This window comes from Vigna unguiculata, chromosome 10, assembly GCF_037176805.1.
Source record: "Vigna unguiculata cultivar grain cowpea cultivar isolate G323 ecotype 2 chromosome 10, ASM3717680v1, whole genome shotgun sequence".
Taxonomy (NCBI): domain Eukaryota; kingdom Viridiplantae; phylum Streptophyta; class Magnoliopsida; order Fabales; family Fabaceae; genus Vigna; species Vigna unguiculata.
In genome coordinates, this window is record NC_140801.1 from 43,884,842 (window position 1) to 43,897,350 (window position 12,509).

The 12,509-nt window shown below is 33.7% G+C and overlaps 2 protein-coding genes across 3 annotated transcripts; both read left to right on the plus strand.

The window, feature by feature from the left end:
• The first annotated feature begins 1,015 nt into the window (after window positions 1-1,015).
• On the plus strand, window positions 1,016-1,699 carry LOC146883286 (uncharacterized). The gene has a single exon (XM_085667982.1). The coding sequence runs from the start codon at window positions 1,016-1,018 to the stop codon at window positions 1,697-1,699; it is 684 nt and encodes a 227-aa protein (XP_085524108.1).
• A 2,367-nt stretch (window positions 1,700-4,066) lies between these two features.
• LOC146883287 (uncharacterized) lies at window positions 4,067-8,975 on the plus strand. 2 transcript variants are annotated; one of them, XM_085668235.1, is made up of 4 exons: window positions 4,067-4,546; window positions 5,744-6,120; window positions 6,216-7,916; window positions 8,023-8,974. In XM_085668235.1, exons 2-4 carry the CDS (start codon window positions 5,754-5,756, stop codon window positions 8,415-8,417), a joined length of 2,463 nt encoding a protein of 820 aa, XP_085524361.1. In that variant the 5' UTR covers window positions 4,067-4,546; window positions 5,744-5,753; the 3' UTR covers window positions 8,418-8,974. The 2 variants fall into 2 exon arrangements, with proteins under 2 accessions (XP_085524361.1, XP_085524360.1); XM_085668234.1 differs by lacking the exon at window positions 4,067-4,546 and having other exon boundaries at window positions 5,694-6,120; window positions 8,023-8,975.
• The last annotated feature ends 3,534 nt before the right edge of the window (window positions 8,976-12,509 follow it).

Below are 12,509 nucleotides of genomic sequence, written 5' to 3' on the forward strand. Positions count from 1 at the left end.
TTCTGTTCGCAATTCCATCCCACTGTTCCATTGGGTTTTTACTGTTTGATCTCATATTTCACTGTTACTTTAATCCTACTTGTTACATTCGTGTTTCCATTGTCGTCAATGGAAGAGAACACAAGGATGAAAGATATCCAAACCAACTTACTTTGATTTTGAGCTGGATTGAGAAACAACCGGAAAATGATAAGGCAAACTGTGATTTGATCATTCAGTTTCAAATCGCTAACAATGATCGAATGGACCAAATGCATAAATCGTTGGATATGCTCAATCAAGGTCAGACTCCGCACATTGATGCTTCGAACTCAATGAACTCACCGCTGGTGATGACACCCTATAGCTCTACGCGACCTGCACGCGAGATTTCGCTGGGTTTTCCTCACTTTGATGGTATATCCCTTGTACTGGAATGAAATTTTAAGGTAGAGAAAATTTTCAATTATCACAAAACTCCTGATAATGAACGAGTGGATATAGCTTCAATTCACTTTGAGAAGGAAGCTATTATGTGGTTCCAAATGTTGCACCGTATGTTAGCTGTACAGACGTGGCCAAATTTGACAAGAGCTCTGGAAAGTTATTTTAGACCTTCTCCTTTTGATTCTCCTATGGCAGACCTTTTCAAGCTCCAACAATCAGGAACTATTTTAGATTATTATTTGAAGTTTATGGCATTGGCAAACCGTTTTGAAGGTCTTAGCGATGCTATTGTGTTGCATTATTTTTTAAGTGGTTTAAACCGTGAGATTAGAAGGGATGTGGTAGCCTAGTGTCCCACCAATTTACTTAGAGCAATGGCCTTGGCAAAATTGTATGAAAGCAAGTATACACCTCTCGTTCAACAACGTGGTACTAATTATAATCACAAATATTCTTCTTTGTCATCTAGCAGTGTCAATGCTAGTTCCAGAAAAAAAATACTCCTAAGCAATCTTTACCACCGTTGCTACCTACACCTCCTATTCCTCCAACCAAAAATGTAAATGTGAAGAGAATTACATATGCTGAGATGCAATTGAGGAGAGAAAAAGATTTATGTTACTTCTGTGATGAGAAATTTACTTTTAATCACAAATGTCCCAATAGGCAATTGTTGATGTTACTAATTGAAGAAGAGAGCTCTAAAGTTGATCACGATGCTGACACTGTGATTTCCAGCATGCCTACACATATTGATGTAGCATTAGAAGATAATCATCACTTGTCTTTAAATGCTATGAAGGGTGGCGTAGGGGTTGGTACCATTCATTTTATTGCTCATATTAATACTCTGTCAGTTACAATATTAGTGGATAGAGGTAGCTCTGATAATTTCCTACAACCAAGGATTGCTAAGTTTCTTAAATTACCTATAGAAAAAGCACCATTGTTTAGAGTCGTGGTGGGGAATGGAAATTCCATGACCGTAGAAGGAATGATTAAAGAACTCAATATTCAAGTTCAAGGAGGTAAATTTGAATTACCTATATTTATGTTACCAATTTCAGGAGCTGATTTGATATTAGGGGCCAATTGCTTAAAAGCAATAGGCTCTCACATCGTTGATTATGAATTGTTGCACTTGAAGTTCTTATATGAAGGGAAATTCATAACGTTACAGGGAGAAAAAGATTGCTCACCTACACAAGCACATTTGCATCACATAAGAAGAATGATGAACACTGATTCAATTGTAGAGGTGTTCAGTATGTAGTTGGTTGAAGAAAGTTTGTATCATTTTCCACTTAAGGAATTACCTATTGATATTAAACCAAAATTGGCTTTGTTGTTACATAATTATAGATCGATTTTTGACACATCAAAATCGTTACCACCACAGTGTTTTCATGATCATTCAATTCCCTTGATTGAAGGATCCCAACCTGTCAAAGTTAAGCCTTATCGGTACAGTCATAGTCAGAAGGCTGAAATTGAAAAGCTGGTGCAAGGCATGCTTGATGAAGGTATAATACAACCCAGCAAAAGCCCTTTTTCTTCAATCATTTTAGTCAAGAAGAAGGATGGATCATAGAGGGTATGTATTGACTATAGAGCTCTTAATGCTATCACCATTAAGGATACCTTTCCCATTCCAATTGTTGATGAACTTGTATATGAGTTATTTTGAGCCACTTTCTTTTCAAAGCTAGATTTAAGATTTGGCTATCACCAAATCTTGTTGAAACCAGAAGATAGACATAAAATGACATTTAGAACCCACCATGGACACTATGAATGGCTTATAATGCCATTTGGGTTAATTAATGCTCCTACCTCTTTCCAGAGTTTAATGAATGAGATCTTCAAGGAATACTTATGAAAATTTGTGTTGTTTTTTTTTTTTATGATATTTTGGTCTTCAATGCTACATGGAATGATCACTTATATCATTTGGAACTGGTTTTGGAAATTTTGCAGCAACTTAAAGCCAATTTGATGAAGACTCAAAATTATATGAAGCTCCAGGTCGATAAAAAGAAAAGAGAGTTTCAGCTGCACATTGGAGATCTCGCATTAGTCAAATTGTAGTCCCACAGACAACATTCAGTAGCTCTTAGAAAGAATAAAAAATTAGGCATGCGCTTCTTTGGACCATTTGAAGTGGTGGAGAAAATAGGTCCAGTTGCTTACAAGTTCAGGCTTCCTGATACAACCAGAATTCATCTTGCTTTCCACATCTCTTTACTTAAAAAAGTTTGAAGGGACTCACTCCCAACAATATATACCATTACCTTTGACCACCAATGAATTTGGACCAATATTAAGTCCTATGAAAGTGCTGCAGCAAAGAGTTATAAATAAAGCATAATGATGCTGATATACAACAGGTGCTAGTACAATGGCAATCAACTTAAGCCAATGTAGGTACTTGGGAAGACTTTGAGGAATTTCATAATACTTATCCTCAATTCAACCTTGAGGGCAAGGTTGAGGTTAAAGGGAAGGGTATTGCTACAAGAAAAAAGAAAATAACAGAAAAGATAGTGGAAGGAAGGGGCCTAGTGGAAGTGGATCTGCATGACAAGGCATTGAGGAGAAGCACACATGAACGGAAGGAAAACGTGTATTTAAAAGAATTCATTCAGTGAGAGAGGCACGTGTCTGGTATGCAATCCTCTCTGCTAATTGTTTATGCTCCTTCTCTGCTCATTTTTTCTCTCTATTCTAAACCAATTCTGTTACTCATTTCATCATTCCCTTTCTTCAGGTATCCATGTTAGGAATTTCATTACTTGTGGCTTTGTTATGTTTTCCATTTTTAATTTCTTGTAAACCAAACTCCATCATTTCAAATTCTGTTCACAATTCCATTCCACTGATCCATTGGGTTTTTACTTCATTCCACTTATCCATTGGGTTTTTACTTGATATGATATTTCAGTGTTACTTTGGTCCTACTTGTTACCAAAAATATTAACAGAAATCCATCATAAAAAAATATTGTAAAGCCTTATAACTTTTTCCTCCGAAAAGAGTACATGTTTCTTGTTTATCGACACATTGAAAGAGGAAGTCTATTTTATATTTTAAATAATGATGTGGAAGCTCAAGAGCTGAATAGGAATAAGAGGGGAAATGTCTTTAAAAGGATCACACAAACTTTATCTTACATGCATCGTCATATTATATTGAGATGTAACAAATAGTAATATTTTATTGAACTCACAATAATATTCTTGTGTGTCAAATTTTGGCACGACCAGACTCTTTGATCTGTTTCTTCAAATCCCTAGAAAAGCTACGTCAAATACAATAATGTAAAACTTGAAATCAAGCAAATAAAGTCTATCAATAAAACTAGTATTGACCTATTTATGCGTGTACATGTTTTCTTCCATATAAATACAATGAGTTATAAAAGAAAACTCGAAAAGAGTAAGGTACACTAATACAAAGTATAAAACATTCTATGATGATGGTAGTTTAACTGTCATAAGTAATGCAATAACATTTTTGTAATAAACTTCAATTTATTTCACGTGAGATTATGAAAGTCATAACAAGTATATATTATGTTTGTCTATACTATAAAACCATGGTAATAGGTTACTTAATATGCTCAATTGAATCTCCACTGACATAGTAAGTGTTTTCAATTTTCGCAATTTTTTTTCAAACTCTCATCTCTAAGCCCGATTTTCCTTCTCCTTTCTCTAGTCGAACAACAAAACATTTTCTCTCTTTAAACCCTTTTATCACATTCCCGGAGGAGTCATTCAGTGAGGGAGGGAAGATTCAAGACCGAACAACATTCCAACTCCATTCTCTATCCTCTTCCCACGACATTTGTGCCTCCAATTCGCCGATGAAGTGCGACGTCGTCATCGTTGCCATCACCGTCGGTGGTGGTGGCGATTCCTCACCACTCATTCTTGACGATCACCTCGCCAACGATGACGAGCACGATCGATACTCATCCAAGGAGCGCGACTGGCATGTCCGCTTCTTCTTGAACGACGAGCCTAGGGTTTGGCCTCACCGCTCAAGGATCTCCCTATTTTTCACCTTCTTTCTTCTCGTCGTTCGTGTAGTCTTCGTATTCACAATCTTCAATAAACTCGTGAGTCGTTTCTACCCGCGTTTTAATGTTTACTAACAATGCATTGCATCCATTTTCATCTTTGGTGTGTGGAAAACGAAATTTCTCATTTGTATTTTTCACTGTCATTTGAAATTGAATTAGATTACCTTCGAATTTGTCTGTGGAACTAATTTTACTTTGATGCTTGCTGACATATCTTTAGAGTTGCTATCTAGAGCTTGTTCATGACATGAAGGTTGTGTTATTGCTTTTGTCTGTAAATGCAGTTCTGTGGATTCTCTTTCGAAAATCTTTTATGCTAAAAAAGCTTCATAATGGACCAACTACACATCCTTCACAGTAAAAAGCAAAAAATCATAACCACTTTCAAGTCCAAGCTATGCCAACTCCTTCTATCAAGAATCTTAATAACAAGAATAACAGCCATAACCTCCACAACCCTGACAAACATTCAAGGACCATATTTTTTCTTTAACTAAAAGGGAAAATTATCGATAGATATCGAATGAAAACACATATTTTACTCGGGGTAAAAGACGTTTTGAATCCTTGTAAAATTCTTAAAGTATTAAATAGGCCCTGTTCTGGTATGGAAAAAATGCGTTACGAAAACACTATTCTGGTTGTGTACTTATAGAATTAGATTGTTATATATTTGAACATTAGAAATTTTGTGTTTTTCCAACAAAGAAGCACGCTAGCTTAGAAGGATAGTAATATCTGATGCTTTATTTAGAACTCGCAAAAGTTGAAAAACTTGTTTCACAGTGATTTATCCGTGACTATAAATTAGCGTTTCTTAATTAATACTTTAATTTATATACATTGAATTTCATGTGTATTATGTTATTCCTCTTGCGTACATTTTGCTCTAATCAGTTCTTGGAATTCTTGGCCAACGAATCCAAAAACCATTAATGTATAATTGATTAGACAGATAACTAAACCAACCTGTGAATACATTGATAAATTCATGGGTACTGCCGTCCGGATTTTCAACATCATATTCCATTTTATAAAATAACCTTTACTTCAACCAATCATATCATAATTCTTTCGGGAAAAACAAAGTCTTTGAACTTTCATTTTCCTCACCACAAAAAAAATGTCACTACTACATATACCGACCCTTAAATCTTATGGCAAATGTATCATTACAACAAATTTAATTGATAAGTCAATGAATCAATCAATTATGGCAAATTGTTTTTGCAGTTTACTAGTTATGACCTTGTATATGATGGGTGAGCTATCATCTGTGTTTGGTGCCACCATCCCTTCTTCCATCAATCAGGAACGCGAGGCTTTGCTCAACAGCGGTTGGTGGAATGATTACCGTAATATCTCATACCATTGTGATTGGGTGAGTATCGATTGCAATGAAGCTGGAAGTGTTACTGCTATTGACAGTTGGTACATGAAGACTCCTTCATCACAAGAATTGCTTTGGATAGATAAGTTGAACTTCACTGCCTTCCCCAATTTAGTCACTCTGTATCTAACTGGAATGGGTCTTAGAGGAAGCATCCCCACAGCAATAGGCTCACTTACAAACCTTACTTATATTGACCTGTCCAAAAATATTCTCCAAGGTAAGTTGTTGTAGTTCTCTTTATTGCATTATTCCTTATAAATTCTGTCAATGGGAGAATTTTATTATCTCTTTCTTCCTATCATCCAATTGCAGGTTCAATACCACCAGAATTTGGTAACTTGACACAATTGCAGACGCTATCTTTCTTTCATAATTCTCTATCGGGTTCAATCCCATCTACATTGGGTCAATTGATGAATTTGAAATTTATGTATCTTGATTCAAACAAACTTGAAGGTAGGATTCCGACGGAATTTGGGAATTTGACAAAATTAGTCAAATTATATCTCTCAGATAATTTACTCACAGGTTCAATTCCTCCAAATTTGGGTCAATTAGAAAGCTTGACATACTTCTTTTTTCAATCCAACCAAATTACTGGTCCAATACCAGTAGAATTTGGAAATTTAAAAAGCTTACAAAGGTTATATCTCTCAAATAATTCTCTCAATGGTTCAATCCCTCCTACTTTAGGTCGTTTGGAGAATTTGGTACATCTCTTTCTTGATTCTAACCAAATAGAAGGCTACATACCTGAAGAATTAGGGAATTTGTTCCAATTAGAAGTTTTGAGACTTAATCATAATAAGATTTCGGGTTTAATACCTGCAAAACTTTTTCAAATGGACAAAATGTTCTCCTTATATCTCTCATCAAATCAGTTATGCGGTTCAATTCCATTTGAAACCATGAAATGTCCTTACGCTACAATAGTTGATTTGAGCCATAACTTGTTTAATGGAAGCATAACTTCCCAAATTGGTTGTGTCAGTGACCTTAGTCTCAGTCACAATTTTCTTGTTGGTGAGATTCCATTTCCTTTTAGAAGGAGTTCCGTGCTTACGCGATTGGATCTTAGTTACAATAATCTCTCGGGTAAATTACACAAGGAACTTGCTAGTCTATCATATATAAATCTTTCGTACAATTCATTTGACTTCTCACAAGATCTTGATTCAAAATCAGGGGTACCAGATTACTGCTATTTCAAGGAAGACTCATTAATTAATGATCACCACATGCCCAATTTCTCATACTGCCATTTGCTCAACCAAACAAATCCTCAAACTAGGAAAAGTAAGCCCGTGATCATGTTAATTCTTCTTCCTATCATTTTCTTCATTCTTTTATTACTCCTTTCAATATTATATTTCTCAAGATGTAAGCCTAAGAAAAAGTGTGAAGGAATAGCAACAAAGAATGGAAACTTGTTTTCTATATGGAACTATGATGGTAAAATTGCATTTGAGGATATCATTGAAGCAACCGAAGACTTTGACCTCAAGTACTGTATTGGGACAGGAGCATATGGCAGTGTTTATAGAGCACAATTACCCAGTGGAAATATTGTTGCGCTAAAAAAGCTCCACCGTGTGGAATCTCAAAATCCATCATTTGAAAGAAGTTTTCAGAATGAGGTGAAGATGTTAACAAAAATTCGTCATAAAAATATCGTAAAGCTTCATGGCTATTGCCTCCACAATCGATGCATGTTTCTAGTCTATCAATACATGGAAAGAGGTAGTTTATTTTATATTTTGAATAACGAAGTGGAAGCTAAGGAATTGAATTGGAATAAGAGGGTGAATGTGATTAAAGGGATGGCAGAGGCTTTATCCTACATGCATCATGATTGTATCCCACCAATTGTTCATCGAGACGTAACAAGTAGCAATGTTCTATTAAACTCACAATTAGAGGCTCATGTCTCAGACTTTGGAACAGCTAGACTCCTTGATCCTGATTCCTCAAATCAAACCTTGGCAGTTGGCACATGTGGCTACATTGCTCCAGGTGAATGTTATTGTCTATTACAAGATCACAATATTTTTATCGATTTCTAGAATTGATATGATAATATATTTTGATAAGTTAACTTTATCTTTTTTGTCCGCAACAGAACTTGCTTATACAATGAGTGTGACAGAAAAGTGTGATGTTTATAGTTTTGGGGTGGTGATTTTGGAAACATTAATGGGAAAACATCCTGGAGAGCTAATTGCATCATTATTTAACCCAACTACTCAAAGTATGTTGTTGAAAGATCTCTTGGATTCACGTCTTCCTCTTCCTCTTCAAAAAGATGCTAAAGACATACATCTTCTGGTAAATGTAGCATTATCATGTTTGTGCTCCAAACCAGACTTAAGGCCATCAATGCAACAAGTGGTTAAGAAACTCTCTAGTTTGAAAATACCATTTTATTTGCCTATCCATGAAGTTTTTATCCATCAATTGATGAGCCAAGAAATAGGTCTTGTTTCATCTGAGTTTCATGAATATACTGAGCCATAGGGAAGGGAATTACATGTAATCAATTTTCCTAATGCAACAAAGGGAAGGGAAGTTACCATTATTTGTTCAGAGTGATTCATCATACGATCAAGATCAAGTGGAAAATGAATATATTTACTTACTTTGCCTCCACCAAGGCCATTGCAGTGACCTTCCTCTAGTCACCAACGGTGAGCAGACCACCATAGGGTGGCTCGTCGGCGTTGCTGGTCGCCACTGAAGCTATTGTCGGAGTTTCTTCAGGCATTTTAATTAAATGGACAAAAGGGTTTTCCATTGTAGATATGGTTAGGGTCTCGGCTTTCAAGCAATTTCAATATGAGAAGCTTCTATTTAAACATTACGAAAAGAAGGAGAAAATAAATTAAACAAAAAAAAAAAGAAGAAGCATACAATGGTGATTGAAGACGATGGGATTGAAGTGATGTGTCGGGTTGTGGATGCTATGTGGGGCTCCTGGCGATTATTTGGAGAATGGAGGTTGAAGATGGAAATAGGATTTATGTAGTGAATGGGCTGAATGGTTTGTGTGTCAAAGTATAGATGGAGAAGAATGATGAATCGAAGTGCTATGATGTTATACAAAATTTAACACATTGAACACTCTTTGGACTAAATTCATTGCTTTAAGAAGTATTTTTGTGGAGAGAGTAATTCTATTTTTTTTTTATATAATTGATTGACAAAAATATATTTAATCTTAAAAATGATGGTAGACCACTTTATAGATTTTGATTGAGATGATAAATGATTTGCTTTTCATTTTGGTTAAATTTTAAATTGAAAATAATATTTTTTTTTAATTTTAATTTATTGATGATTAACATTATTTAATCTTAAAAATCACACCACGATTTTTTTTTTCAATTTTTCATTATAAATAGTTATAATTTTCCATAGATTTTTCATTTATACCATCTAGCCTATCCTTGTGTTTGGACATATGATTCACCGATACTTCAATTTAAGTTATGTATTTATGTCCGATATATATTCGTGTTCGTTATTATAAGATATTTTATCAATATTTATCAATAAAATATCTAATTTATGAGATTGTAGTAGACATATATATTTATTATTTTTTTTAAGAATTATTGTACATTATTCAATATCATATATCATAATATCATATTATTTTCAAAATAAACATTGACATATCAGATACGTTTTATATCCGATATACATATCGGATACGTGTTATATCTGATATACGTATTGTATAGTATCATCCGATATACTTATTGTATTATTGTGGACACAATTTCATAACCTTTAAATAGGTTGAATTTAAGCTAAGCTAATCTCTTTCCAAATAGTTCATTTTTCAAATATTTTTCTTAGACAAGGCAATTCAAATTTATTGAATCATATTTTTCTTATTTGAATAAAATATATTTTAATTTCGATTAAGTTCAAAATAATATTTAGATATTAAAAAATTATTAATAATTCAAGAATATTAGTATTGATGATATATTTTAATTAATCTTTCTTTATATTATTTTTCATTAAAATCTCATTTATAGTTTTTTCTATTGAAATTGACAAACTTTTTCTTGATTGTCGATATTATTTTCAATTAATATATAATTTAATTATTTAGTCTAAGATCAATTAGCTATTGATATAAAAATAATAATAATTAAAGACATCGACAAAAGAAAAACACGATAGATGTCAATGAAAACAAATCTAATCTTCCAACTTTGACCAAAAAAATTGTCTAATATAGAGAAAGAAATAACAGTAATTGGAAACAATAAAACAGAATTCCAGTAATGTAAATAAAAATAATTCTTATTAACATCAATAAAAAAAACCTAGTCTACATCGGTCGAAAGATAGTCCACCCACTGTTGGCCAAGAAAATTGTAACTAACGCTGATAAAAAATAACTTCGGCATGTAGTGTCCAGAAAATACATATAATTGATGTTGGCTGAAAAGGACTTTGAATAAAATCACATGAAAAAAATTGAAAAAAAAAAAACTTGTTTGACTTCACTCGAAAGACATTGATAATGTGGATCAAAGAAAACTCTGCCTAACATTGGTTGAAAACTAACTCTGGTGTAACATCAAAAATAAAAGGGTTAAATATGTTTTTGGTCCCTCAAGTTTGAGCGAAATTTGGATTTAGTCCCTCATCAAAACTTTTGACCAATTTAGTCCTTCATCTTCTAAAATGCGTGAATTTAGTCCTTTTAACCAAATTTTGTTAAGTTTATTTGACACTTCAAGCGCATTTCATGATAGTATTTAAATTATTTATACTGTTTGACACATTTTTGCTTCAATGTTAACTTAAATACTATCATGAAATGCGCTCGAAACGTCAGATAAACTTAACAAAATTTGGTTAAAAGGACTAAATTCACGCATTTTGAAAGATGAAGGACTAAATTGATCAAAAGTTTTGATGAGGGACTAATTCCAAATTTCGCTCAAACTTGAGGGACCAAAACCATATTTAACCCAAAATAAAATAACCTTAGTAGTGTTGATCCAAAAATAAAATAAATTTACTTTAGTTTAGTTTAAAAGAAACCTTCGTGGATACTAAGAAAAAAGTGTTGAGATAGACACTCAAACCTTATTCAAATCAATAATGTGTCGGTCTTAGTTAAGTAGACCTTGTCTCAACAAAAATTAAGTTGATGAGATAATATAAAAAGAAATGATATGAATTTAAGGATATGAAGAAACTCAATTTCTTAGTTTTTTTTTTTTGTGAAATTTTAAATTCTTTAATTCTACTTTCATGAAATTTTAGACTTTCAATTTATTTTAAAATTTTCTATATACATATTATAATAAAATTCTTAAATAATAACTAATTTTAGTCACTAAAAATTAGTTACTATAGTAATTTTTACGAAAAAAATATAATTAATAACTAAATTAGTTATTAATTAATTAGAGATTAATTTAAAACCATTTCATAATCAAAATCTCATATTACATATAGAAATATTCAAATTTTCCATTTAGTCAGTTAGCTAGTCTTTTATTAATACCTTTAGTTTTTCCACTCTCTTTTGTATATCCAGTATTATAAAAGACATTCCCCTATAATGATAATCTTGAGTTGATCAATAAAAGTTTTATGCAAAGTTTGATTTTTCTTAGTCCGAGTCATACACACTACTAACATGGTATTAGATTAGGAATTTCTCTCCTTGCTTCTACATCCTTCTTTGCGATCAAGCATGGCTCAATTCAACCAACACAACACAACACCAGATCATCTTATCATCTCACCTCTATTAATAGAGACCAATTCTAGAAACCTAAGAACAAGGAAAGATTTATCAAGGACACTCTTCCTTGTCTTCCGCTCAACAATCCTCTCCATGACGTTTGGCGGCGATCCAACTCAATGGTCATATCCTGGCTGATACGTTCGATGGTGCCCTCCATCAAGCATTGGATGACACTACGTTAGAAATTTGGAACGATCTTAAGGAAAGATTTTCCCATTTCGATAAGTTTCGTGTAGCGGATCTTCAATATCAAATCAAAAATTATAAACTAGGTAAGTCCACCGTTTCTCAATACTACACAAAATTAAAAATCTTATGGAAAGAAATCAAGCTATACCGTTGCGTTTTGGCTAGTACTTACTCCATGCCTTGTTCATGTGACCTCCTGCACATCTTAGTAGTTAATGTTTAGTGATTGTTTCGGGTGTAGGGACCAAGAGCCTATTACGAGAGTCTCCAAACTTAGCGTTGCCTTTCTCCTTCACAGTAGCTTCAACGAAATCCACTCCTCAGCTCGATCGGTTGGGACGACGATCGGGGTACCTGTCTAAAGTACTCCGATGCTTAAGTTAGAAAGGGAACCGGTCGGTTTATCGGCAATCAGTTGTAATAAATGCGTAATTAATGTCCTTACCAACCTACCTTTGGGCCCTATTTATAGCTGTTGACATGGGCCTGTGATTAGGGTTCCTTAATCACGGCCCAATGAAACCTTAATGAAGATTAATTACCCGTTTAACCGATAAGTAATAAATTAGATTGTACCACCGTGCGACCGATGGTGCTATGCTTCCTGCAAATTGTGTATTACCGATCCACCGATAGGG

Excerpts from the sequence above, each read along its gene's own strand:
- LOC146883286 (XM_085667982.1), top strand. The coding sequence starts at position 1,016 with ATGCAATTGAGGAGAGAAAAAGATTTATGTTACTTCTGTGATGAGAAA.
- LOC146883287 (XM_085668234.1), top strand. The coding sequence starts at position 5,709 with ATGAATCAATCAATTATGGCAAATTGTTTTTGCAGTTTACTAGTTATG. Across the intron at positions 6,121-6,215 it reads GTCCAAAAATATTCTCCAAG|GTTCAATACCACCAGAATTT; the intron begins GTAAGTTGTTGT and ends ATCCAATTGCAG. Across the intron at positions 7,917-8,022 it reads ATGTGGCTACATTGCTCCAG|AACTTGCTTATACAATGAGT; the intron begins GTGAATGTTATT and ends TGTCCGCAACAG.